General features: G+C 57.1%; 12 protein-coding genes across 12 annotated transcripts; 3 read left to right on the plus strand and 9 right to left on the minus strand.

Moving 5' to 3' along the window:
* Positions 1–77: 77 nt before the first annotated feature.
* V1518DRAFT_427434 (Sodium/hydrogen exchanger family-domain-containing protein) lies at positions 78–2,875 on the minus strand (the record flags this gene model as incomplete). The annotated part of the gene is made up of 2 exons (XM_066906038.1): positions 78–2,729; positions 2,786–2,875. 2 exons carry the CDS (start codon positions 2,873–2,875, stop codon positions 78–80), a joined length of 2,742 nt encoding a protein of 913 aa, XP_066759387.1.
* A 98-nt stretch (positions 2,876–2,973) lies between these two features.
* Positions 2,974–4,641, minus strand: V1518DRAFT_275401 (Cation/H+ exchanger). The gene is made up of 2 exons (XM_066901041.1): positions 4,451–4,641; positions 2,974–4,396 (listed from the first exon to the last, which is right to left on the minus strand). Exons 1-2 carry the CDS (start codon positions 4,541–4,543, stop codon positions 3,044–3,046), a joined length of 1,446 nt encoding a protein of 481 aa, XP_066759388.1. The 5' UTR covers positions 4,544–4,641; the 3' UTR covers positions 2,974–3,043.
* A 179-nt stretch (positions 4,642–4,820) lies between these two features.
* On the plus strand, positions 4,821–5,430 carry V1518DRAFT_416887 (uncharacterized protein). The gene is made up of 2 exons (XM_066904154.1): positions 4,821–5,272; positions 5,321–5,430. Exons 1-2 carry the CDS (start codon positions 4,946–4,948, stop codon positions 5,375–5,377), a joined length of 384 nt encoding a protein of 127 aa, XP_066759389.1. The 5' UTR covers positions 4,821–4,945; the 3' UTR covers positions 5,378–5,430.
* Positions 5,431–5,540: 110 nt separating this feature from the next.
* On the minus strand, positions 5,541–8,330 carry V1518DRAFT_374045 (uncharacterized protein; the record flags this gene model as incomplete). Its single annotated transcript, XM_066901447.1, has 1 exon — positions 5,541–8,330. One exon carries the CDS (start codon positions 8,328–8,330, stop codon positions 5,541–5,543), a length of 2,790 nt encoding a protein of 929 aa, XP_066759390.1.
* A 541-nt stretch (positions 8,331–8,871) lies between these two features.
* On the plus strand, positions 8,872–11,079 carry V1518DRAFT_393877 (uncharacterized protein; the record flags this gene model as incomplete). The annotated part of the gene is made up of 3 exons (XM_066901789.1): positions 8,872–9,670; positions 9,947–10,308; positions 10,711–11,079. The coding sequence occupies exons 1-3, from the start codon at positions 9,241–9,243 to the stop codon at positions 11,077–11,079; spliced, it is 1,161 nt and encodes a 386-aa protein (XP_066759391.1). The 5' UTR covers positions 8,872–9,240.
* A 25-nt stretch (positions 11,080–11,104) lies between these two features.
* Positions 11,105–13,223, minus strand: V1518DRAFT_416894 (FAD binding domain-containing protein). Its single transcript, XM_066904155.1, has 2 exons — positions 13,145–13,223; positions 11,105–13,069 (listed from the first exon to the last, which is right to left on the minus strand). Exons 1-2 carry the CDS (start codon positions 13,175–13,177, stop codon positions 11,177–11,179), a joined length of 1,926 nt encoding a protein of 641 aa, XP_066759392.1. The 5' UTR covers positions 13,178–13,223; the 3' UTR covers positions 11,105–11,176.
* A 365-nt stretch (positions 13,224–13,588) lies between these two features.
* V1518DRAFT_433337 (uncharacterized protein) lies at positions 13,589–14,165 on the minus strand. The gene is made up of 2 exons (XM_066906226.1): positions 13,835–14,165; positions 13,589–13,781 (listed from the first exon to the last, which is right to left on the minus strand). Exons 1-2 carry the CDS (start codon positions 13,969–13,971, stop codon positions 13,619–13,621), a joined length of 300 nt encoding a protein of 99 aa, XP_066759393.1. The 5' UTR covers positions 13,972–14,165; the 3' UTR covers positions 13,589–13,618.
* A 192-nt stretch (positions 14,166–14,357) lies between these two features.
* On the minus strand, positions 14,358–14,969 carry V1518DRAFT_427441 (uncharacterized protein; the record flags this gene model as incomplete). Its single annotated transcript, XM_066906039.1, has 1 exon — positions 14,358–14,969. One exon carries the CDS (start codon positions 14,967–14,969, stop codon positions 14,358–14,360), a length of 612 nt encoding a protein of 203 aa, XP_066759394.1.
* Positions 14,970–15,132: 163 nt separating this feature from the next.
* On the minus strand, positions 15,133–15,894 carry V1518DRAFT_405600 (apolipo protein O-domain-containing protein; the record flags this gene model as incomplete). Its single annotated transcript, XM_066901923.1, has 2 exons — positions 15,133–15,735; positions 15,799–15,894. 2 exons carry the CDS (start codon positions 15,892–15,894, stop codon positions 15,133–15,135), a joined length of 699 nt encoding a protein of 232 aa, XP_066759395.1.
* Positions 15,895–16,121: 227 nt separating this feature from the next.
* On the minus strand, positions 16,122–18,029 carry V1518DRAFT_416900 (chaperonin Cpn60/TCP-1 family). The gene is made up of 4 exons (XM_066904156.1): positions 17,866–18,029; positions 17,759–17,811; positions 17,616–17,705; positions 16,122–17,568 (listed from the first exon to the last, which is right to left on the minus strand). Exons 1-4 carry the CDS (start codon positions 17,966–17,968, stop codon positions 16,216–16,218), a joined length of 1,599 nt encoding a protein of 532 aa, XP_066759396.1. The 5' UTR covers positions 17,969–18,029; the 3' UTR covers positions 16,122–16,215.
* A 132-nt stretch (positions 18,030–18,161) lies between these two features.
* On the plus strand, positions 18,162–19,698 carry V1518DRAFT_416904 (P-loop containing nucleoside triphosphate hydrolase protein). The gene is made up of 3 exons (XM_066904157.1): positions 18,162–18,329; positions 18,382–18,463; positions 18,511–19,698. Exons 1-3 carry the CDS (start codon positions 18,216–18,218, stop codon positions 19,626–19,628), a joined length of 1,314 nt encoding a protein of 437 aa, XP_066759397.1. The 5' UTR covers positions 18,162–18,215; the 3' UTR covers positions 19,629–19,698.
* V1518DRAFT_416906 (H-hydrate dehydratase) lies at positions 19,636–20,837 on the minus strand. The gene is made up of 2 exons (XM_066904158.1): positions 20,710–20,837; positions 19,636–20,657 (listed from the first exon to the last, which is right to left on the minus strand). Exon 2 carries the CDS (start codon positions 20,515–20,517, stop codon positions 19,669–19,671), a length of 849 nt encoding a protein of 282 aa, XP_066759398.1. The 5' UTR covers positions 20,518–20,657; positions 20,710–20,837; the 3' UTR covers positions 19,636–19,668.
* Between the last annotated feature and the right edge of the window lie 314 nt (positions 20,838–21,151).

Raw genomic sequence — 21,151 nt, forward strand, 5'->3', positions numbered from 1 at the left:
TCGACACGCAAAACCCTAAAATGATACACACAAAATAACAAAACCCATGACACATGCACACAAAACGGGAATACGCTCTAATGCGCCGAAAAAACAAGCACGCTCGCAGAGCACACCCGCACCAACCCCGTCGCCGTATCGCCTAAAACTGTATTCACCGCCGACGACGACGACGCTGCGATGGTGGTAGTGCTACTCGACGCCCCCGCTCCAGCAGTGGTAGCGGACGACATCGTCCGCGCAAGAGGAGGTGGGGAGGTCGGCGGGGATGTCGATACATTTGCCAACGATGTACGCGATTCGTCGCTCGTGAGGGATGTGAAGCTAGTAGACCGCCCGAGGACGAGTAAATCTGTCGCCGACGTAAGTTCGCTCGCGACCGTTGTTGTGACGAAGTCCTTTATGCCCGCGAACTGCGGCTTTTCAAAATCATATCTCACCACCACCACCCGTCCCGCCGCCGCCGTCGCGAATGATTCGAATCTCCCCTCCACATCCTCGCTCATCGCGCCGGGAGAATCACATCGCAACACCGTAGCTGTAACCATCAGCGCTGGAAACAACCTTGCCGACAAAAACGTGAGCGCGAGGATATCATCCGCGGTGCCGAAGAATGGGAATACAATGTGTCGTGATTCCACGACGTGGGAGCGGAGTGCGTACATCGATGCCGCGTCGGAAACGATCATGACTTGATCGCGCTGCGGCGTGGTGTGGAGTTCAACGCAGTCGTTGTCGCCAAACCCGCGGTCGACGAAGATCGCCACGCCGCATGGTGAAGTGTCCAGGATCCCCGCTGCCAATTTCGCCGCGCGCGCGCTCGCACCGAACGGATTCTCCGACAATGCAGTCGTACTCACAGATACTGCTGCAGGAGTCGCACTTCGCGGAACAGGCCACGGGACAATAATCACGTCACTTACATACTCCTCCGCCTTGCTCACGGTGTATGACACAAACAAGCCCTCCGGAATCGTCGTGCTCGTCGCTGAAAACATCGTTCTCCCTCCTCGCGCGCCGCTGTGCTGCTCGGATGCAAGTGAGACGAATGATTGTAATAGCACGTCCTCGCGCAAATGCGCGCTCACACTTCCAGCGTTGCGAGTCTCGTCGTTACTCGCGCGCATCAAAGCGGATGTTCGTTCTGTTAACTCATTCAAACGTAGGCCGTGAACTTTCAAGTCTGCGCCGCGAGGAGGGACAGTAGCGTGTTCCTCCTCCTTCTCGCTTCGCCCTGTCGACGCGGTCGTCGATGCGGCTGCGCTGCGGACAGCAGGATGCTGCGACAGCACATCTCCCCCATGCGCGTCGCCAACAGTGCTGGTCATCATAATCTTGAAAAAACTTGATAACCCGATAAACGAGTCCGCGGAGTGCAGCATGACCAACAAATTCAGTGGCATACTTTCCCTCACAGTTTCTGCCGATGCACGACGGCTGTCCGCCTCTCCTGCGTTCGCGCTGTTGTTGTTGCCGCTGCGGTCGAATGGGTCATCCCACTGAATCTCTCCACGTCGCCACATTGCGACTTTCTTCTGATACCACACCGGATACGCTAGCGTGGTAAATGGTGTCGTGACGAAAGTGCACACTAGCGCCATCACGACAAACATTGTAAACACCCGCGACGTAAGAATTCCTGCGTTCAAACCGACATTTAGCACAATCAGCTCAACAAGTCCTTTACACGACATGAGAATCCCCACGGCGAATGACTCGCGCCAAAGCAGCTTATTCGCCCGCGCTGCGAACGCAGCACCAATGAATTTGGATCCCAATGCGATGAAAATAATCGCAATCGTGTATGCCCATGTAATCCCGTCATTCAGTAGCCCTAAATTCGTCTTCAAGCCGGATAGCGCAAAATATAGAGGCAAAAACACCAACGTGATAAGATCTTCAATCTTCTCCGTGATGAGAACCGGGAAATTATGCTCCCGCGGAATCACAAGGCCGGCCAAAAATGCGCCAAAGATAGGATGCACGCCAATTATATCCGTCAAAAAAGCGGAGCCGACGATCAAAATAAAGATCGTAAACATCATAAACTGCGACGGCCCGTTCTCAAAACTCCCGGTCCGCCGGGCCAGCCAGCGTAAACATGGCTTTATCGCAAAGAACAAAATCACAATCCACCCAACAGCCACAAGAATGATATAAAGAATAATAATTCCCGAAGACGCGTTCACAAGCGCCACGGTCAACGCCAGTAGGATCCAGCCGACAAGGTCATTCGACACGCCCGCAGACATAACTACGGTGCCCACATACGTCGACAATAACTTTAACTCCGTCAGAATCCGCGCTAGTACGGGGAATGCGGTAATAGCCATCGCGACGCCAACGAATAAACCGTACAACCCGAACGAAATAGTAGCAGTGTCGCTGAATTGGTTATACAACCCCCACGACACAGCGAAACCAAGTCCAAACGGCACCGCCATGCCCAGCGCTGCAACACTCCCAGAGATACGCAGATTCTTCCATGCCATTGAAAGGTCTAACTCCAGACCAACAAGAAACAGGAAAAATACCAGCCCCAGATTCGCCACGAGCGTTATTATCGGCACAGAGTCGTCGGGGAAGATTGTCTCGTTAAAATTAGGCACATGACCCATCACCGACGGGCCAAGCAAGATACCTCCAATAACCTCCGCAATCACACGTGGCTGGCGTAGAATCGAAAGCGGATAATGTAGCGCCCGGCATACCACGAGAATGAGCACGAGCTGCGAGTTGTCAGTAACCAGTTCGAGGAGGCACACCACTGGGGATAACAGCGTACCTGGATAATAAACAGTACAATGGGGTCAGACGAGTTGTATTCCGTCGGATTCAGGCCGCCGAAGACGCCGGCCTGATTCGCCGCACTCATGGTGACGGCTTTTTCACGCTGGTGGATGTGGTGGTGTGCTGCTGAAACCTGCACACGCGGCGGCAAACTCCCACCGGAACTACTTGATGATGCGGGCGTCGTACGTAGATCAGAACAGAACCAAAATGAATTGCACCAAACACCAAGCTACTTCACTTGTCGCTATACTCACACAGCAGCCTCATCCTTACGCTCCTCCGCAACCTGCACTCCCTCGCCCTCCGCCTCCTCGCCCTCTTCTGTCGCCGCGCGTGTGCCCGACCGAGTATTCATTTCATCCCAACTAATCTCTCCCTTCCGCCAAAGCGCAAGTTTCCGCTGATACCACTCCGGATACACCAGCTTCGTCACCGGGGTCGTCACAAATGTACATACTAGGGCCATGACGACAAACATCGTGAACACGCGTTCGCTGAGGATACCTGCGTTCAAGCCCACGTTGAGCACGATCAACTCAACCAGGCCCTTGCATGACATAAGCACGCCGACGGCAAACGACTCGCGCCATAACAGCTTGTTGATCCGCGCCGCGGCCGTTGCACCAATGACTTTGGATACCAATGCAATCACGATGATCGCGATAGTATACCCCCAGGTCACACCATTATCCAACAATCCCAGATTCGTCTTCAACCCCGACAACGCGAAATACAAAGGCAAAAAGATCAAAGTGACAAGATCCTCCATCTTCTCGGTAACCTTCTTTGGGAAATCATGCTCGCGGGGAACAACAAGGCCGACCAAGAACCCACCGAAAATAGGATGTACGCCGATGATATCCGTCAAGAACGCAGATGCAACTGTAAGCATAAAGATGGTCAACATCATAAACTGCGTTGGCCCGTTTTCGAAACTGCCCGTTTTGCGCGCGACATAGCGAAGACCGGGCTTTGCGAGGAAGAAAAGAACCAGAATCCACGCGCACGACACGAGGAAGATGTACAATACCACAATCCCCGACGATGCGTTGACAAGCGCGACCGTCAGCGCAAGCAAGATCCATCCGATAAGATCATTAAGTACGCCAGCAGACATAACAACAGTTCCCACATGCGTAGACAATAGCTTCAACTCCGTCAAAATCCGCGCAAGCACCGGAAACGCCGTGATCGCCATCGCCACACCGACAAATAACGCATACAACCCAAATGAAATCTGCTGCGTCGCTTCCTCGGTGTGGAACTGATTATACAACCCCCTTGACACGCCAACCCCCAATGCGAACGGAATCGCCATGCCGAGCGCAGCCACGCTCCCTGAGATCTGCAGGTTCTTCCACGCCATTGCCAGATCCAACTCAAGACCGACGAGAAACAGGAAAAACACCAAGCCGAGGTTCGCCACAAGGGTGACAATCGGCATAGACGCGGTGGGGAAAATAGTGGCGTTGAAGTTCGGCACATGGCCCATTACCGACGGACCGAGAACAATCCCGCCAATCACCTCTGCAATCACGCGCGGCTGTCGTAGATAGGAAAGCGGATAGTGCAGTGCGCGGCAGACAACGAGGATGAGCACGAGCTGGGGAAGTGTCAGGACTAATTCGGCATGGGAATGCGCAGAATATTAGCGCACCTGAATGATGAAGAGGATGAGCGGGTCGGAGGCGTTGTAGGCGGTGGGGTTCATGCCTCCGAAGACGCCGGCCTGGTTCGCTGCGGTCGCCATGGTGAACGAGTGTGGTGGAGGGGAGGAGAGGGACTGGAGTGGGAGGAGGGAGAAGGCGGAGTTGTGCTGTCATTGCTGCACAGCCATGCAAGCGTCGCCGAAGCGGAGTAACAATCCCTTTGTTTCATGACAATCCCACCACCACCAAGTCCACCGCCCAGTCTACGCAACTGCTTTACCAATTAGAATCCTTCCTTCGAGTCTTCTCGCACCTCGTTTACTCCCTGCAGGCAGCCCGGTGTCTACAGTCCCCTCGCAGTAATAAGAGCGCTCGCAGTAGTCAGAACGTTGCTATACAAACCCCTTAGGAGAGGTGTCATTTGTGTCTATCCTCCCAACTGAAAACTCCTCCATCTCATCCGTTCACCGACACCACCAACCACCTCTCCACCCAATATTAGCATGTCCTCCGGACCCGCCGCCACCCCCTCGGCTCCCTCGGCTCCTACACCTGCCGACGCCTCCTCCCTTGGTATCCGCAAAAACGGCAAGATCTGGAAAGCCCCGAAAACTCCGCAACGCATCCGCTCCCTAGGTCTCTCGTCCACAGCATGGTCCTCCCGTACGCGTGACCGCGACGCCCTCCGCGCGCTCAAAGCTGAACAAACCCGTCTCGCCGATGCGCGAACAGACGCTATACGTACTCGCGTGCAGCGGATAAAGGAGCGGCAAGAGGCTAAGGCCGAGCAGGAGCGGTATGCTCGTCTGAGCGAGACCATGCACCGGAAGGTGAGTTTACACATCAAGAAGAGCGTGCGACATAACTAACGAAAGCAGCGCCTCGATCGGCTCAAGCGCCGCGAAAAACGAAATAAGTTGCTCAAGGATCGCTAATTTCGGTACTACCAGCGCGCTGCAATATACACAATACATAGTTACAATCCTTATCCAAATCATGCCACATTAACCACTACCCCCCAGCTCATCCTCGGCTATCTATATAGTCAACAACAGCATTCATTCAGTCTCATATCTTTTGTCAACCCACGTCACTTGCTCATGAAAAGGACGGCGGTGGCGGCGGAGGATCTAGCGGCTTCAGTTCCGGCGACGCCGGCGCAAGCTCAGCCGTCATGCTCTCGGGACTGTTCACGATATCCTCCAACCCAACGGCCGTCGCGCCCGCCGCCGCGGGTACCGCGACAGGGCTCGCGATTGGCGACACGGTATCCGGCTCCGGAAGATTCACATGCGGCGCGTCGCGCTCGTACCGTCCAAACACGGCGTCGTCATCTGAATCTTCCTCGTCCGATGCCAAATCATGTAGTCCCGACTGCGGCGTTTGCTCAAGATCATCGCCGCCCACGCGGGAGTACAGCCCATTTCCCACACCGCCGCGCGCAGTAAGAGAAATTCCTGTGCCGCTTCCTCCCGTGCGTGAGCGGTACAACCGACTCGGCCGCGCACCGCGCCCGCGCCGCGTCGTGAAACTCGTCCACATATGCTGCGCGATGAACGGCAACGCCGTCACAAACGCCACGATCGCAGACACCGCCATGATCGGGTACTTCAACAAACCGTTGTCCGTGCCAAATCCAAACCTCGTGTCGAACTCCGTGTCCCCCAACCGGATCTGGCCGTACTGCCCGTAGTAGTGCTGGTACAGCAGCCACGATACCACGCCAGCCATAATAAACGGTAACACGATCAGCGCAAACAGCGCAAATCCATGAATACCTCGTCTCCTATTGTCAAACTCGCTTTCATGTCCCGGACACGCGTGCGCATTCGTACCATCCAATATATTCCCGCCGGTGCACGTCGTCAGCGGTATGCGACGGTACCCCGTCGGATCAAACCACTCTACCTGGTTCGGATTCTTCAGGCAATCCGCCTGGTGGTTTGGCGGCGAATAGTTCGGCACGAGTCCACAGGATCCGTCTGTCATAAGCATGTAGTTCATGTCGCACTCGTAGTCGTGCCGCGTGCACGGGCAATCCCTCACAATGGTGTGCGGCTGAGGCACAGTCTTACCGATGTAGCAAAAGTGGTCTGGAATCTTGCGGTTATACTGTATTTCGTGGCCGAACAAGCAATCGCCGTCTTCAGACCCGGGACGTTTAGGCGTCCACAGCTCAAAATCGTCTGCCTCGGGTTTCTTCTCGTTCAGCACGCACTGCCTGGATGTCGTTCCGGTGAAGTCAAGCTGCACCATCAACGTCTTTTCGCCGTACGACGCCGGCAGGCGCGCGTGTATCAAGAACTTGCGGGATGTATCCGACGGCACCGTGGATATATCGTACGCCTGCACAACCTCGTCATTAAACTGGTACGAATGCCACGTCGCTCCCTCGTCAAAAGTATACCGCACAGTATTAGTCGGTACGGCTGTCTCAACTAACACAATAATTGAGCCCTGGTCGCCATACTCCCACATGTACGTGCCCTTTGCAAGCTCCTTCCACGACGCACCGCCATCCCTTGTGAGATACATATTTCCCTCGCCGTACTTGGTGAGTGAACTGCCGACGTTGCCGACGCCAATCATCAATCCCGTAGCCGAGGCTGACGAGAACGTGTCGCGCACGTCTACGCGCTCGGTATACCCATGCAGATTGAGCGAGCACTGATCGAGCCCGCCGGTGCACTCTGTAGACGCGCCATTAGAATCCGTTGCGGGCGGGACGATGTAATTCCACAAACCGCCGTCGTTGAACGAGATTTTGGACCGCAGCTTCTTGGCCGCACCGGTGGTCACTTCACTAGGATTCGACACTACGTTGATCACCGAGACGCCTTCGATCCCCTGCATCTTTTCGTAATCCACATATCCCGCACTGTCGCGGTTCACGTACTCGATCGAGGTCACGTAGGCGGTACCGTTCGAGTTGGACTTGAGTATGGTGCCGTAGTCAAATCCAGCGGAACCACTAGTAAGATGCATCACAATCGCCTTCGTCGAGGTATCAAGAATCGTGTACGCCTGCTGGTTTGACACCTTCAAATTCGGCGGGAACTTTGCCTCCGCAAAATTGACGCCATCGATCGACACATCCGCACGCAGAGATGTGCGGTCGGTTGCAATCGCCGCGACAATCAAGAAATCATTTTGTGCAGTGAACCCAATGATATCTTCAAAATGAACCTTCTCATTTTTTGCGTTCTTGAAATAATCTGTGGAGGATACGAGCTGCAGGAAGTACCGGTACGAGGACGCGGATCCTACATTGCGCTCGCAAAACACGAGGTTATCATCCGTCGCTTGCTGCAATTCCGTAACGAATACACACTGCCGCGCGGACGTCATCATCGTCTTCCAGGACTTGCCGTTGTTTTTCGAGTACGCTGTCGCGACGGTGCAAGGTGACGCATCGGCAGACGGGTTCGTCGGGCACTCTGGTTCGCCGTGCCAAATAAGCCAATCGAGCTTCGTCTTGTGGAACGAAAGCAGAGGTAGAGCCAACTTCGATGGCGGAGTAGGCACATCCATTATATTAAACTTCTTCCCGCGGTCGGTCGACACGAGCAACTTCGTCGTGGAGGTGACGAGGTACACCCGGTCGCTGTCATACGGGTGCGGATACACTGCGATCACATCCGCCGGCGATTCGATCGAAGACCACGTCGCCCCGTGGTCGTGCGAGATACTCGCGGTGTAGTCGCTCATGCGCATGATCACGGTCTGATCGGTTGCCGAGGCGGGCGACTCTAGGTAGTGGTACTCCGCGATGGTGCCATCGAACTGGTTGAGCACGACCTTGACCGACTCCGGGCCCTCATCAGCGGCAGCCACGCCGCGGAGCGCACACGCAAGAACGCCGAGTGCCAGAGCGAGACAGCGGCGCATTGGATTGAGGGTGCTGGTCGATGATAGGGAGGCAGACGTGGCAGAGATCTGGATCACTACGTGGCCGCGAACTTTAGCGGAAGAGAACGGAACCCTTGGATAACACAAGCTTATCACGTGACTATTACAGCAAGTCCTCCGGACCGAACGAGCGCGGCAACATCGCGTCGAGGGGCTCTACGACGTGACCGCCATCCTCGGTGAACATGTAGATCGCCACATGCGGTGCGAACTCGCGAAGCACTTGCCGGCAGATTCCACACGGCGGGGTGACCAGTCCGGAGCTGGACGCGACGCCGATCGCGGAAAAACTGCGGTAGCCGGTGGTCTACATGACGGGGGAGGGAGTTAGCGAATCATATCAACAGACCAGAAATGTATAAAGGAATCGCACGATGGCCTTAACTACTGCGGTCTGTTCTGCGCAGATACACGCGCCGTATGAGGCGTTCTCGACGTTTGCGCCTGTGAATGTACTATGAGCATACCATAACACGACTTCCGCCTCTCCTCCCCCCAAGTAGAACAAACCCCGAATTACAACACCGTCGGTGGTTAATATCGCCGCACCAACCCTGCACTTGTCAGCTGCGTCATGGCGTGGTGGTGGATGGTGAATGTACCCACTTGAACTTCGAGTATGGTGAATACGACAACTCTCGCGCTTCTCTACGTTAGCAATATCCACCATATACACAGAGCATACTCACCTACCTGCCATTGTATTCGTCCTCAGCACTTGTACCTGCTCATCCGTGATCGTCGAGGCCATCGTTGTTGCTCTTCTCTGTCTAACCCATCGCGCTCCTCGCTCCGCCAACGCTTTTAACACCGCTCGACTTGTGCCGCCCGGTTCGGTTCACACTTCGCCGCTCAGTTCAGCTTCCCCAGTTTTCTCAACTCCCCAGCCATGCTGCACGCGCCCGAACCCCCGTCCGCTACTTCCTCCTCCTCCGCAGCCTCTTCCTCCTCCGCCTCCGCTGCTGCAGTCGTGCCCGTCCCCGTCGCCACCCCCGCCACGGCCGCGGCGGCCGCGGCCGTTGCCCATGCCCACGCTGTGCACGCACAACAACACGTCCAGCACCTCGCACACACTCAGACCGCCGCAGGCACCGCAGGCTCAGACGACGTGCAAACGCGCAAATGGATCGACGCGGAGATGTCGCGGCTCATCCGCGCGTACTACCTCGCACTGACTCAGGCCCCGCCCCCGCCCGGCGCGGCGTGGGACGCGACCACGGCCATCCCTTGCTCTGTCGTGCGGTATGAGAATCGCGAAGCGCTGTTCGAGCGTGTGTGCAAGTACTACACCTGCGAACTTGTGCCCGCACAGGTTTCTGGTGTGTCCACCAGCAGCAGTGCCGGCGCGGTGGGCACAACTACATCCACTAATGCGACATCATCAACAACACCCTCCGCCAACTCGTCCTCCTCCACAAACTCCGCCGCAGACGTCGCCGGCGTCGGCGCCGTCTCCTCACTCCCTGCTGCCGCCTTACCACCTCTCCCCTCCGCGGCTTCATCCCAAGACGCTACTACTGCAACCAACGCCGCCGCCCACGCCGCTGCGGCATGGCTCGCCGCTGTCGCACCCGACTTCGACGCCGTTGACCCAGGCTACCCGCTCCTCCTTTCCTCTATCCTCTCCGCCGCGGCCGGTGGCCGCCTTGACACCTCCTCCGCCCCTCCTTCCAATGCACTCAAGTCGCGCACGCCAAAATCCCTGCTCGAGAAATTCAAGTTCCTGAGGATGACATATAACTTCATCCTCGACTACGACAAACACGCCGGCACCGGCGATGTGCCTCCCTACGAAGTCGGCCTCGCGCAATCCGGTTCCGCGTGGTTCAAGCTCGGCGCGAAAGCACAGCGTGAAATGCTCGGAAAAGCACGCACGCCGATGTCCGCACGCGTCTTCGTCCTCATGCACGCGGTCATGAAGCGCCTACAAGGTCTGCGCGCCGGTGACGCTGCGCTCGTCGCAGCAGCGCAAGCACACCAACGCCAGGCAGCTCAGATGCAACAACAGCTCCAGCACGCGCAGCAGCAAGCACAACATCACCAGCACCAGCAACATCTGCAGCAGCAACAACAACAACAGCACCTACAGCAACAACTCTGGGGCTCACCGAGCCAACAGCACCAGCTGCTCCAGCAGCAGCAACAGCAGCAAGCACAGGGAATACCCTCGCCGAGCCAGCGGATGTCGCAACGCATACCCACCATGCCGCACACGCTCTCGCAATTCGCCTCCCTCGACGACCTCGGGGATAGCATCGCCGCGAACGCAAACGCAGCAGTCCAAGCTGCCGCGGCAGCGCGTCGTAAACGTCAGCGCACAAACGCCCCCCCCGGCACAAGTCAGTCGTCCTCTTCACAGCAACAAGCCTCGCCGCAGCAACAATCCCCACAGCAGCAACAACCCCTCCTTGCAGATTCCCTCGCCTCACAGATTCTCGGCATCTCCCCCGGTATGGCCGCCGCCGCCGCAGCGTCCCTCTCGCAGACCATCGTGCCCCCAACTGCGCCGCTAGCACAACCTCCCGCCGCGACCACGGCCGCGAACCTCAGCACTCGCTCGCTCGCATCCCTTGTCGACGCGGTGGAACGCAACACCCGCGCAGTAGAGCGCGTGTCGGCTGACAACGCCCTGGTCGCACGCAAACTAGACGACCTCGTTGCCGTCCTCCGCGACGTGCGCGACACCTACGCGCGCAACTCCCGCAATATGTATGCTCATGGCGCATAATGCCCTCCACCTTTCTGTACTACTATTTTTTGTTTTGGAATGCACTTAATCCACTGGGGGTGACTGTACTATTATCATTTTATAATGCACTAAACAATTAATACACACGCTTGCCGGGGGGGACGGTCTTGCATTCCGTCTCGTCCAGCGTATGCGAGATGACACCGCGGTACTTGAGCGTTACCTCATCACCAGGCTTGTCCTGCCACGACAGCGTGTGCTTCATCCAGTTCACATCGTCGCGCTCCGGGAAATCTTCGCGGGCGTGCGCACCGCGCGACTCCTTGCGCGCCACTGCAGAGTACGCACACTGCATTGCACATGTCAGCAGGTTCTGCAGCTCCAGCGACTCAATCAGGTCAGAGTTCCAGATCATCGAGCGATCCTTAGTTCCGATCTCGGGAAGTGTGCGGTCGACCTCAGTAATCCGGCGGACACCTTCTTCGAGTGACGACTGCATGCGGAAGACGGAAACATCGGTCTGCATGACACGCTGCATGGCAAGGCGGATAGACGCGGTCGAGCGCGGGCCGGTTGCAGTGCGCAGCGAGTCGATATTCTCGATCGTCTTCGCCCCTAGATCGGCGGGCACGGCCTTGTGCGGCGTGCCAGGGGTGAGGGAGTCGCGGATGGTGTGGGCGACGGCACGACCGAAGACAACCAAATCAAGCAGCGAGTTCGCGCCGAGACGGTTAGCGCCGTGGACGGACACGCACGCAGCCTCGCCGCATGCAAGCAGACCAGGGACAACCTTGTCGTTGCCGTTCTCGTCGATAGTGAGGGCCTCGCCGTTCCAGCGGGTGGGAATACCGCCCATATTGTAGTGCACGGTGGGGAGCACAGGAATAGGCTCCTTGGTGACGTCCACACCGGCGAAAATCGCCGCAGTCTCAGAGATACCGGGCAGACGCTCGTGCAGAACAGCCGGGGGAAGGTGAGAGAGCTGGAGGTAGATGTGATCCTTCAGAGGGCCGACACCGCGCCCGTCGCGGATCTCCATAGTCATGGACCGGGAGACGACATCGCGGGAGGCGAGATCCTTGGCAGTGGGTGCGTAGCGCTCCATGAAGCGCTCACCTTCAGAGTTGAGAAGGAAACCACCCTCACCACGGGAGCCCTCGGTGATGAGACAGCCCGAACCGTAGATACCAGTGGGGTGGAACTGGACGAACTCAAGATCCTGGAGCGGCAGACCGGCGCGTGTGACCATCGCAAGACCGTCACCCGTGCAAGTGTGCGCAGAGGTGCAGGAGAAGTACGCGCGACCGAATCCACCGGTGGCGATGATAGTCTTGTGGGCGCGGAAGCGGTGGATGGTGCCGTCCTCCTGGTTGAGGGCCATGACACCGACGCACTCGCCGTCCTGCATGAGCAGATCGAGGGCGAAGAACTCGATGAAGAAATTTGTGTTGTGGCGGAGGGACTGGCCGTAGAGTGTGTGGAGGAGCGCGTGGCCGGTACGATCGGCGACGGCACACGTGCGGTAGGCTTGACCACCATGGCCGTAGTCTTTGCTCTGGCCGCCAAAGGCGCGCTGGTAGATGCGACCCTCCTCGGTACGAGAGAAGGGCACACCGTAGTGCTCAAGCTCGATGATGGACTCGGGCGCCTCGCGGGTCATATAATGGATGGCATCCTGGTCGCCGAGCCAGTCCGAGCCCTTGACGGTGTCGTACATGTGCCAGTGCCAGTCGTCGACGTGCATATTGCCGAGCGCGGCGTTGATGCCGCCCTGGGCAGCGACGGTGTGGGAACGCGTGGGGAAAAGCTTGGTGATGCACGCAGTGTTGAAACCGGCCTCAGCAAGACCGAAGGCGGCACGCAGGCCTGCGCCGCCAGCGCCGACGACGACACAGTCGTACTCGTGGTCGACAACGGCGTACTTAGAGGAGAGGTGGGGAGAGGCCTCAGTCGCGCGGAGGGGAGTGTTCGCGATGATCCGCCGGGCGGGTGCGGAGGAGGAGAATGCGCGTGCGGCGGCGCGGGGGGCCTGTGAGAGTTAACGGGGAGCGCGACCAGGCACGACGTGCCAGCAGGCACATCGTCAATCGCATAGTGAACGTACCACAGCGGCCCGCGCAAGGACGGAGAGCACCATGATGAGTGGGGATGGGGATGGGGAAGAGAGAAAGGGCGGGGAGCGGGAGAAGAAAAGGTAGTTGGCGACAACTTCCGCGCGGAGCTCCCGGCGGAGTGCCCCACCAAACTGCTCCGCCGCCCCCGGCAGCCAATCAGCGCCGCGCCTTTTACTACTTGTAAATACGCTGTTCCATTCCGTTTATTGCATCTACTTCTCTACAATATCTTGCGCAATCCGCGGTTGTCGTGTGGTTTGCCCGCGTGCGCTCCTCCGGAAGCGCCGGGCAGCGAGCCGCGCCGCGCCGATCCAGCCAATGGCGGGTCTCCAAATTCTAAGCCGCGGCAGGCTTCCGGTCCGCCACGAACCCCGCCGGGCTGACGCCGCTGAGCCGGTGGTTAGGGTTGCCCGAAGGCCCGAGGGTTTACAAGGGTTACAGAGTGCGTAGTGTGGATTGGATGCCTACTTCTCCAGCGCCTTTACATGCGCCTCCACGGCAGCGACGTGCCGCTCCAGCTGCAACATGTCCTCCAGCACGAGCGCCGTCGCCTCCCGCTGCGTCTCCGCCACGTAGTAGTACCCCGCAAGCCCAGTCGCCGTGGTCCCCAACAGGAAGCCGAACAGTCTGGGAGGGTTAGCTCTTGATCGCCCTGTACTCCCGCCTTAGAGTAGACTCACCCGCCCCGAAATCCGCCAATCGGTCGGCCGCGCTTAGCAGGCGCAGCGGCAACAGTCTCCGCGAAGCGCGGCGCGCTGCTGGAGAAGGTGCGGCGGGTGATGGTGGAGAGTGCGCGTGCGGTGTGTTTGCTGAGCATTGCGTATATGTGTGTGCGTGCGTGTGCGTGTGCGTGTACGGGTATGTCGAATGCGCAACGTGGGTCGAATCAATGGTGATCGTGTTCGTGCGATGCCGACTGTGCGGTACGGCGTAAGGTCAAACGGAGTGCTGCTGAGCGGAGCGGAATATGTCGCGAAGCCGCTGGAGACTGGGAGCTCTCTACAAACCCCGCGCTGACTTTTATCTGATCCCTCCTCCGCATCGCGTCTCGACTCTGGCGCAGTTCCATACATCTGTCATATATCATGTCAAGTAGCTGAGCTCTGGTCCATCTATTTCTTGGAAGACTCTGTTCTATAGAACACAGTTGTACAGGATCCCAACAGTGAGCAACAAACATATCGTACACATACACAAAAACAACTACTTCCCTTCATCCCGCTCGGCATGCATCTCCCTCACTTCCACCTCCATCCGTGTATAAAATTCATCCACCGCATTCACCTCCTCTCTCAGCTCCTGCACCCGCGCCTTTAACGCCTCCATCCCGCCCCACACATTCGCTGTCCCCGTCGCGCCCGCGCCCCCACTCGCCGCGGTCGACGTCCCCGTCGCGCCCGCGGACAACAACCCCGCAAACAGCGGCGGCGGTAGAATCTTCGCGCTCGCGTAGGCTGAACCCAGAACTTGCTCCATCCACTCATGATGCCGTGCGTACCGACTCGTCGCGATATCCCGCGCGGACACAACGTCGAGGTCGTCCGTGGCCGCCGCCATATCTTCGTCTTCTAACGCGAGAAGCACGCTCTGGTGCGCGCTCATATGCGGCGCGGATGGCATCAGCATCTGCGGCGGTGCTTGGGCTGGTGGTGCTTGCAGTTGTTGTGGTGGAGGAGGCGGAGGGGGTGGTTGTGGCACTTGTTGTTGTGGTGGAATGCTTGCGTAGGCCGGGCGTGGCATACCGCCCGGTATGTCCATACGCATGCGTTTGCTGTTCGGCGACGGCGGGCGGAGCGGTGGTGGATGTTGATACATCGTGTGCGCGCGGATGTAGTTGCGACTGTGGTGGTGATGGTGATGGACGCGCCGTCGCGAATTTCGCGACTGAGCTTCACCTACTGCAATCACGTGCCCTAGACACATTCTTTCAACCCTCAGTCCTACTATATGAAAGCCTTTACTATGCCCCTACCATACTCTACTTCTTCTTCTCCTCCTCGTCCGTTGTCAACAGCCCCGTCGCACCCTTCATGCCCTTCCGCGCGCTCTTCACCGTCTCATCCACAAACCCACGCACCTCACCCGCACTCGTCTTCACAAAACCAACTGCATCCTCTACCGCCTTGCGCGTCTGCAAATGCGCATCTGCGACCTGCGGCACAAGCACTTCAAACCGCCACAGTAAGTCGCCCACGTTCTTGTACGTTGTCGGTAAGAAATACGCGAACGCGGCCACGCCGAAGAGTGCGGGTGAAAGGAAGCCGCGGACAACCATGTTACGACGGCGCGCGACGATAGTGCCGGTCAGTGTTGCCACGGCCACGTAGATCGCGCCAGGCAGGATGGGTTCGTTGTCGGCCTTGAGTGAGGCGACCGTCGTGGTCACGCTGGACTCGGCTTCAAGATATTTCTCAAGCCCAAGCTCAAGATGTATCTCGCCGAGACGCACCGCCTCGGCAAGAGACTCGCGTGCACTGCGCACGTAGGAAGAGAGAAGAGCCGGGGGTTCCTTGATCACGATCGGAGCCGTGGTAGGGCGGACAACTGCTTTCTCAGTCTCGTCGTCGTCGTAGATCGGCTTCTGCGGGATGTTAGTCATCATCAGCTCAGTAATTCGAGGTCACCGATTGCAGATAATACTCACAGTCTCAGCGGCAACAATAGGCGTCCCGACAAACGTAGCACCGGCAACTGCGCCAGCACTCATCGCCATCAAAGTGCTCCGGCGCGCCGTAGCCATTTCGCGAACCTGGTGAGTCGTCGTCAATTCTTGCTCCTCAATGTCTCCCCTTCCCCATCGCATCAACACATACAAACATCCGTGAGAAAACCATGCTTATGATATGTACTCCTCGCTTTGTTGACTGTCGTGTGCACGGCGTAAGGCTCTCGCTGTCGTGTGCTTCAATGAAAAATCCCGAGAACGCAATTCGGACTCCGCAGACCTCTGCGGCTCAGCCGGCTTGCTCTATGTAACCCCCTGTCCACTCCACCACCACTAACATCTATAATCATCGTTCAGTATTCGTTTCAGTCCTATATTGTGTGTATATTACGTAGTCTACCGTGCAATAGCAATATCATCAATCCGCAACAACGATTTCACCGTCTCTGCCGCAAGCTGCACCGCACTCGTGCTCACCAACAACGGCTGCAAGACATTCTCATCCACAATATTCTGCGTCGCGCCCTTGCGCACGCTCACACCCGCATTGCGCTCCCCGCGCTCGTGGCGGCTCCGCAGCTCGGTCACGACCTGTATGCTCTGCAATCCCGCGTTCTCTGCAAGCGTAGTGGGAATAACCTCAAGCGCGGCGGCGAATTCTTGCCAGCAAATCTGCTCGGTGCCGAATAGACCCCGTGCTTCTCGCGCCAGTGTGCGCGAGACTTCGATTTCGGGTGCACCACCGCCGGCAATGAGCGCGCGTTCTTTCGCGAGGCAGCGGATTACGCAAAGTGCGTCGTGGATCGAGCGGTCGGCCTCGTCGAGAACGAGCTGATTTGCGCCGCGCACGACGATGGAAACCGTCTGCGACGCGTTCTTCACGCCTGTGACTTTCGTAATTCGCGAGCCTGAAGAAGACACCTCCTCCACGAGCTCTGCCTGGCCGAGCTTATCCTCCGTGAACGAGTCAATATCCGCAATTGGTTGGCAGCCCGTGCTCTTGCAAATAAACTCGATTTCGTCCCGCTCAATATCTTTGACCACCAAAATGTTCAGCTTTGCCAAAAAGTGCAACGACAAGTCGTTCACCGCGTCTCGCAGGATCGACTTCTGAATCAACAGCACGTTGCACTTTGCCTTCTTAATCTTCTTGCAGATGTTGAGCAAGTAAGTTCGTTCCTCTTTCAGAATCTTGTCCATCTGTCGGTAGTCGTTCACGACGACTTGGTTCTCCATGTCGGGCTTTGGCGGACTGATCTGGAACTGGATCAGCCCGATCCGCGCCTTCTCCATGCGACTCGGACCGCCGCCGGTCTTGATCACATGTTGAGTAAGCACAAGCCCGTCCACAAGCTCGGTATCCTCAATGGTTCCGCCGAGCTCCTTAACAAGCTTGATATTCTCCAGATCCACATTCGTCGCAACCACGGGATTGATCACTCGTAGCACAGCATCGACAGCCATAGGCGCCAGAAGGGAGGAGTATTGCGACACGATCTTCGAGCTTAGCGAGGTGCTCGCCGCGCGAACCAAAGACGTGCGGTCGCTTAGTTCCACCGGGATCGACATGTCGCGGAGGACTTCAACCGCACGCGCAGCGGCGCGCTGGAATGACTCGGCAATGATGGTCGGATGGATGCCTTTCAACAGTAGACGCTCCGCGGCTCCGAGGATACCGCCAGCAATCACAACGACCGAAGTCGTGCCATCGCCCGCTTCAACATCTTGCGCAGCAGACAGATCTACAAGCTGCACGAATTAGTTATGTTCGCTGATGTAGTGGTGGCGAAACGTACCATCTTCGCAGCAGGGTGCATGACCGCCATGTGCTTCAGGATCGTGTGTCCGTCGTTCGTGATGATGACCTCACCCGTACCGGTTTTGATCTACCATTCATTAGCTTATGTCGTCTTGCACATCTTCACACTCAAAGACTTACCATTTTGTCCATGCCCTTAGGCCCAAGCGACGTCCTAATCGCATCCGCCACGGCTACACCATCGTCTTAGCTCGTTGCTATTGCACAGCATACACATCCTCACATACCTCTGGCCGCCACGATATTCGCCTTACGGACCTCCTGCGGTTTTTCCTTGTCCTTGAATGACGAATTGTTGCCAGCCGGCATCGATCCTGCGGGGACTGCCATGGTATGGATCGCGGTTGTTGTTTTGTGGTTTCTTTTGCGCGTTGGTTGCTCGAGATTTTTCTGTTGAAGCGCAAGCGCGTCGGTCACACTCCGCGTCGCAGCGCAGTTATGCGTGAGCGAGTCACAATGTGTCTATCACGTGATGATACTAACCCCGCGCTGACATCGCGCTGGCTCGAACCTTCCGCAAGCATCGCCACTATCAAGTCGCTCTTCACCCTCATCTCCGCACCGAACATCAGACACAATGCCACCAAAAGCAGACTGGGAGAAGTATGCGCCGCCGGTGGATGATGACGAGCAGAAGGACGAGAAGATCGTGCCTCTGTCGGAGGACGACATCGCTGTGCTCAAGACCTATGTATGTTGTCATCACGCGAAAAGTGCAGACGGAGACTGACTCCGCGATCCAGGGTGTTGCACCATATGCTGCCACGTTGAAGCTTATTGAAAAGGATATTAAAGATGTGCAGGCGCGAGTTAATGAGAAGATTGGTAAGTGTATGTGCGTGCGGTGATCCGACCGTTGCTAACAGCCCCAGGTGTCAAGGAATCCGACACCGGACTCGCGTCGCCGCATTTGTGGGACATCATGGCGGACCGGCAGCGCATGTCGGAGGAACAGCCGCTGCAGGTGGCGCGGTGCACAAAGATCATCCAGTCTGCGACGGATCCCGAGAAGGCTAAATACGTGATCAACGTTAAACAGCTCGCCAAGTTCGTCGTCAGCCTAGGCGAGCGTGTGAGTCCCACAGATATCGAGGAAGGCATGCGAGTAGGCGTCGATCGGACCAAGTACCAGATCCAGCTTCCCCTGCCGCCGCGGATCGATCCGTCGGTGACGATGATGACGGTCGAAGAGAAGCCGGATGTGACATATGGCGATGTCGGTGGTTGCAAGGAGCAGATCGAGAAGCTGCGCGAGGTTGTGGAGCTGCCGCTTTTGTCGCCTGAGCGTTTTGTTAATCTTGGCATCGACCCGCCTAAGGGTATTCTTCTCTATGGTCCCCCCGGAACAGGCAAGACGCTCTGCGCGCGCGCAGTCGCGAACCGTACCGACGCGACATTCATCCGTGTGATCGGCTCAGAGCTTGTGCAGAAATATGTTGGCGAGGGCGCACGGATGGTACGTGAGTTGTTTGAGATGGCGCGGACGAAAAAGGCCTGCATCATCTTCTTTGACGAAATCGACGCCATCGGCGGCGCACGTTTTGACGACGGCGCTGGCGGCGACAACGAGGTCCAGCGCACCATGCTCGAACTTATCACTCAACTTGACGGCTTTGATCCTCGCGGTAACATCAAGGTCATGTTTGCGACCAATCGGCCCAACACACTAGACCCCGCACTTCTGCGTCCCGGCCGTATCGATCGCAAAGTTGAGTTCTCACTGCCAGACCTCGAGGGCCGAGCGAATATTCTGCGCATTCACGCAAAGAGCATGTCGGTCGACCGCGACATCCGGTGGGAGCTGATCTCGCGTTTGTGTCCGAACTCGACTGGCGCGGAATTGCGCTCGGTCTGCACGGAAGCAGGAATGTTTGCGATCCGCGCCCGGCGGAAGGTCACTACCGAGAAAGACTTTTTGGCGTCCGTTGAGAAGGTCATCAAGAGCAACCTCAAGTTCAGTAGCACGTCGCAGTACATGCAGTACAATTAGTCTGAGGTGTCTGTGTTGAAATATATATTATGTACTACAATTAGATATTTGCAAGTATGTGGTCCTCAAACAGGTCTTTGTACGCGTCGCCGATCATCTCGGAGAGATTGCTCGCCAGCATCGAACGACCATACTTTGCAAACGCGGCGCGCGAGCTGTACCGCGTAACTGCTGCCGCGCCGTACGCGCTGAGCAGCATAAGCCGATCATCACTCAACGATGCGTCGTGCGACCATAGCTTACTCTGGTACGCACATTTCCACGCCAGAAACGTCGACATGGCGCCAGACAACGTGTCACCCTGCCCGCCGACGCGTTTAAGACCGCCAGGCATGTCGCAAAGAAGCTCCGACACGCCATTGGAGATGTAGTCAACCTTACCCTTGGCAATGATAGTCGGGCCATTCAGTTTCTGCGCCAGCAAGTGGCAAGTGCTCTGCGCGACGTTGTCGTCGGCGGGGAACGAGGGGGGAACCACTATATCGAGTGCCTTGCACAAGCGCTGGAACTCGATAACGTTGGGTGTCAGCACCGCCTTCTTGTAGCCTGAAATCACGTCTGGAGAGTTCTGCACGAGAAATAAACCATCGGCATCAATCACGATATGCAGGTCCAGTTCCTTAGCGCGGTGGATCACGGCGCGCACGATTTCGAGCATCGTCTCGTCGCGCCCGAGACCGGGACCGATGACGACCACGTGCAGGCGCGGCAAGAACGCGAGTATGCGGGGAATGATGTCTTGCTTCAGCACTATTGAAGCGTCGACGCCGCTTGCTTTAGCCTGAGCGGTGAGAGACGGCGTGTCACGCATGTACGGGTGCACCATGAGGTTCGGCGAGTATGATTTGATCACTGTCGCGGCGTTCTTCTCGCATACGACGTGTGCCATGTCGACGCCGAGGAGGGTCGCTGATTGCGCTGCAAAGAACGGTGCGCCAGTGTAGCTGAATGGATGCGTGAGCACTGTAAATCATCGAGGAAGAGAAGGAACTCACTCTTCGCATCCCCCGAACACTGCAATACGACCAGCTATTGATCTTGTTAGCTGTGATCATTGGTCTCAATGTGGTCAACGACCTACCCTGGCCCTTGTGGAAGCTTTCCAGCAGTGGCGGAATGAATCTCCTGATCTCTCCGAGTAGTTCGCGCGATGTTGTCTTTTGCATATTGTTGTGATTAGGCTGAGTTCTCGGCCGGGATTCCGGGAAGTCGCCTATGCTCGGTTAGCTTCGATGACGTCGATTCTCCCAACCAGGCAACTCAATCAGATAACACTCAATTGCGGACAGGTTACGAACCGGAACCGAGGATGTGGCAGAGAGGTAAGCGGGGTGTCAATGGATGATGGGGGGCCGAGAAGACATGACCACAGTGGAATTGTACTGTTTAGAGAGGGCGTGGAGGTGTTGATAGCGAGGTGGCGTGGATGATGAGATAACGGAGGGCCTATCTATAGCGCGCAATTGCTGACAAGGAATCAGCTATGCCGCTGGGGTCGGCAAAGGCTATGATCGCATTTTTTA

The sequence above is a fragment of the Limtongia smithiae genome, assembly GCF_038497785.1.
Source record: "Limtongia smithiae strain NRRL Y-17922 unplaced genomic scaffold V1518scaffold_6, whole genome shotgun sequence".
NCBI lineage: Eukaryota > Fungi > Ascomycota > Lipomycetes > Lipomycetales > Lipomycetaceae > Limtongia > Limtongia smithiae.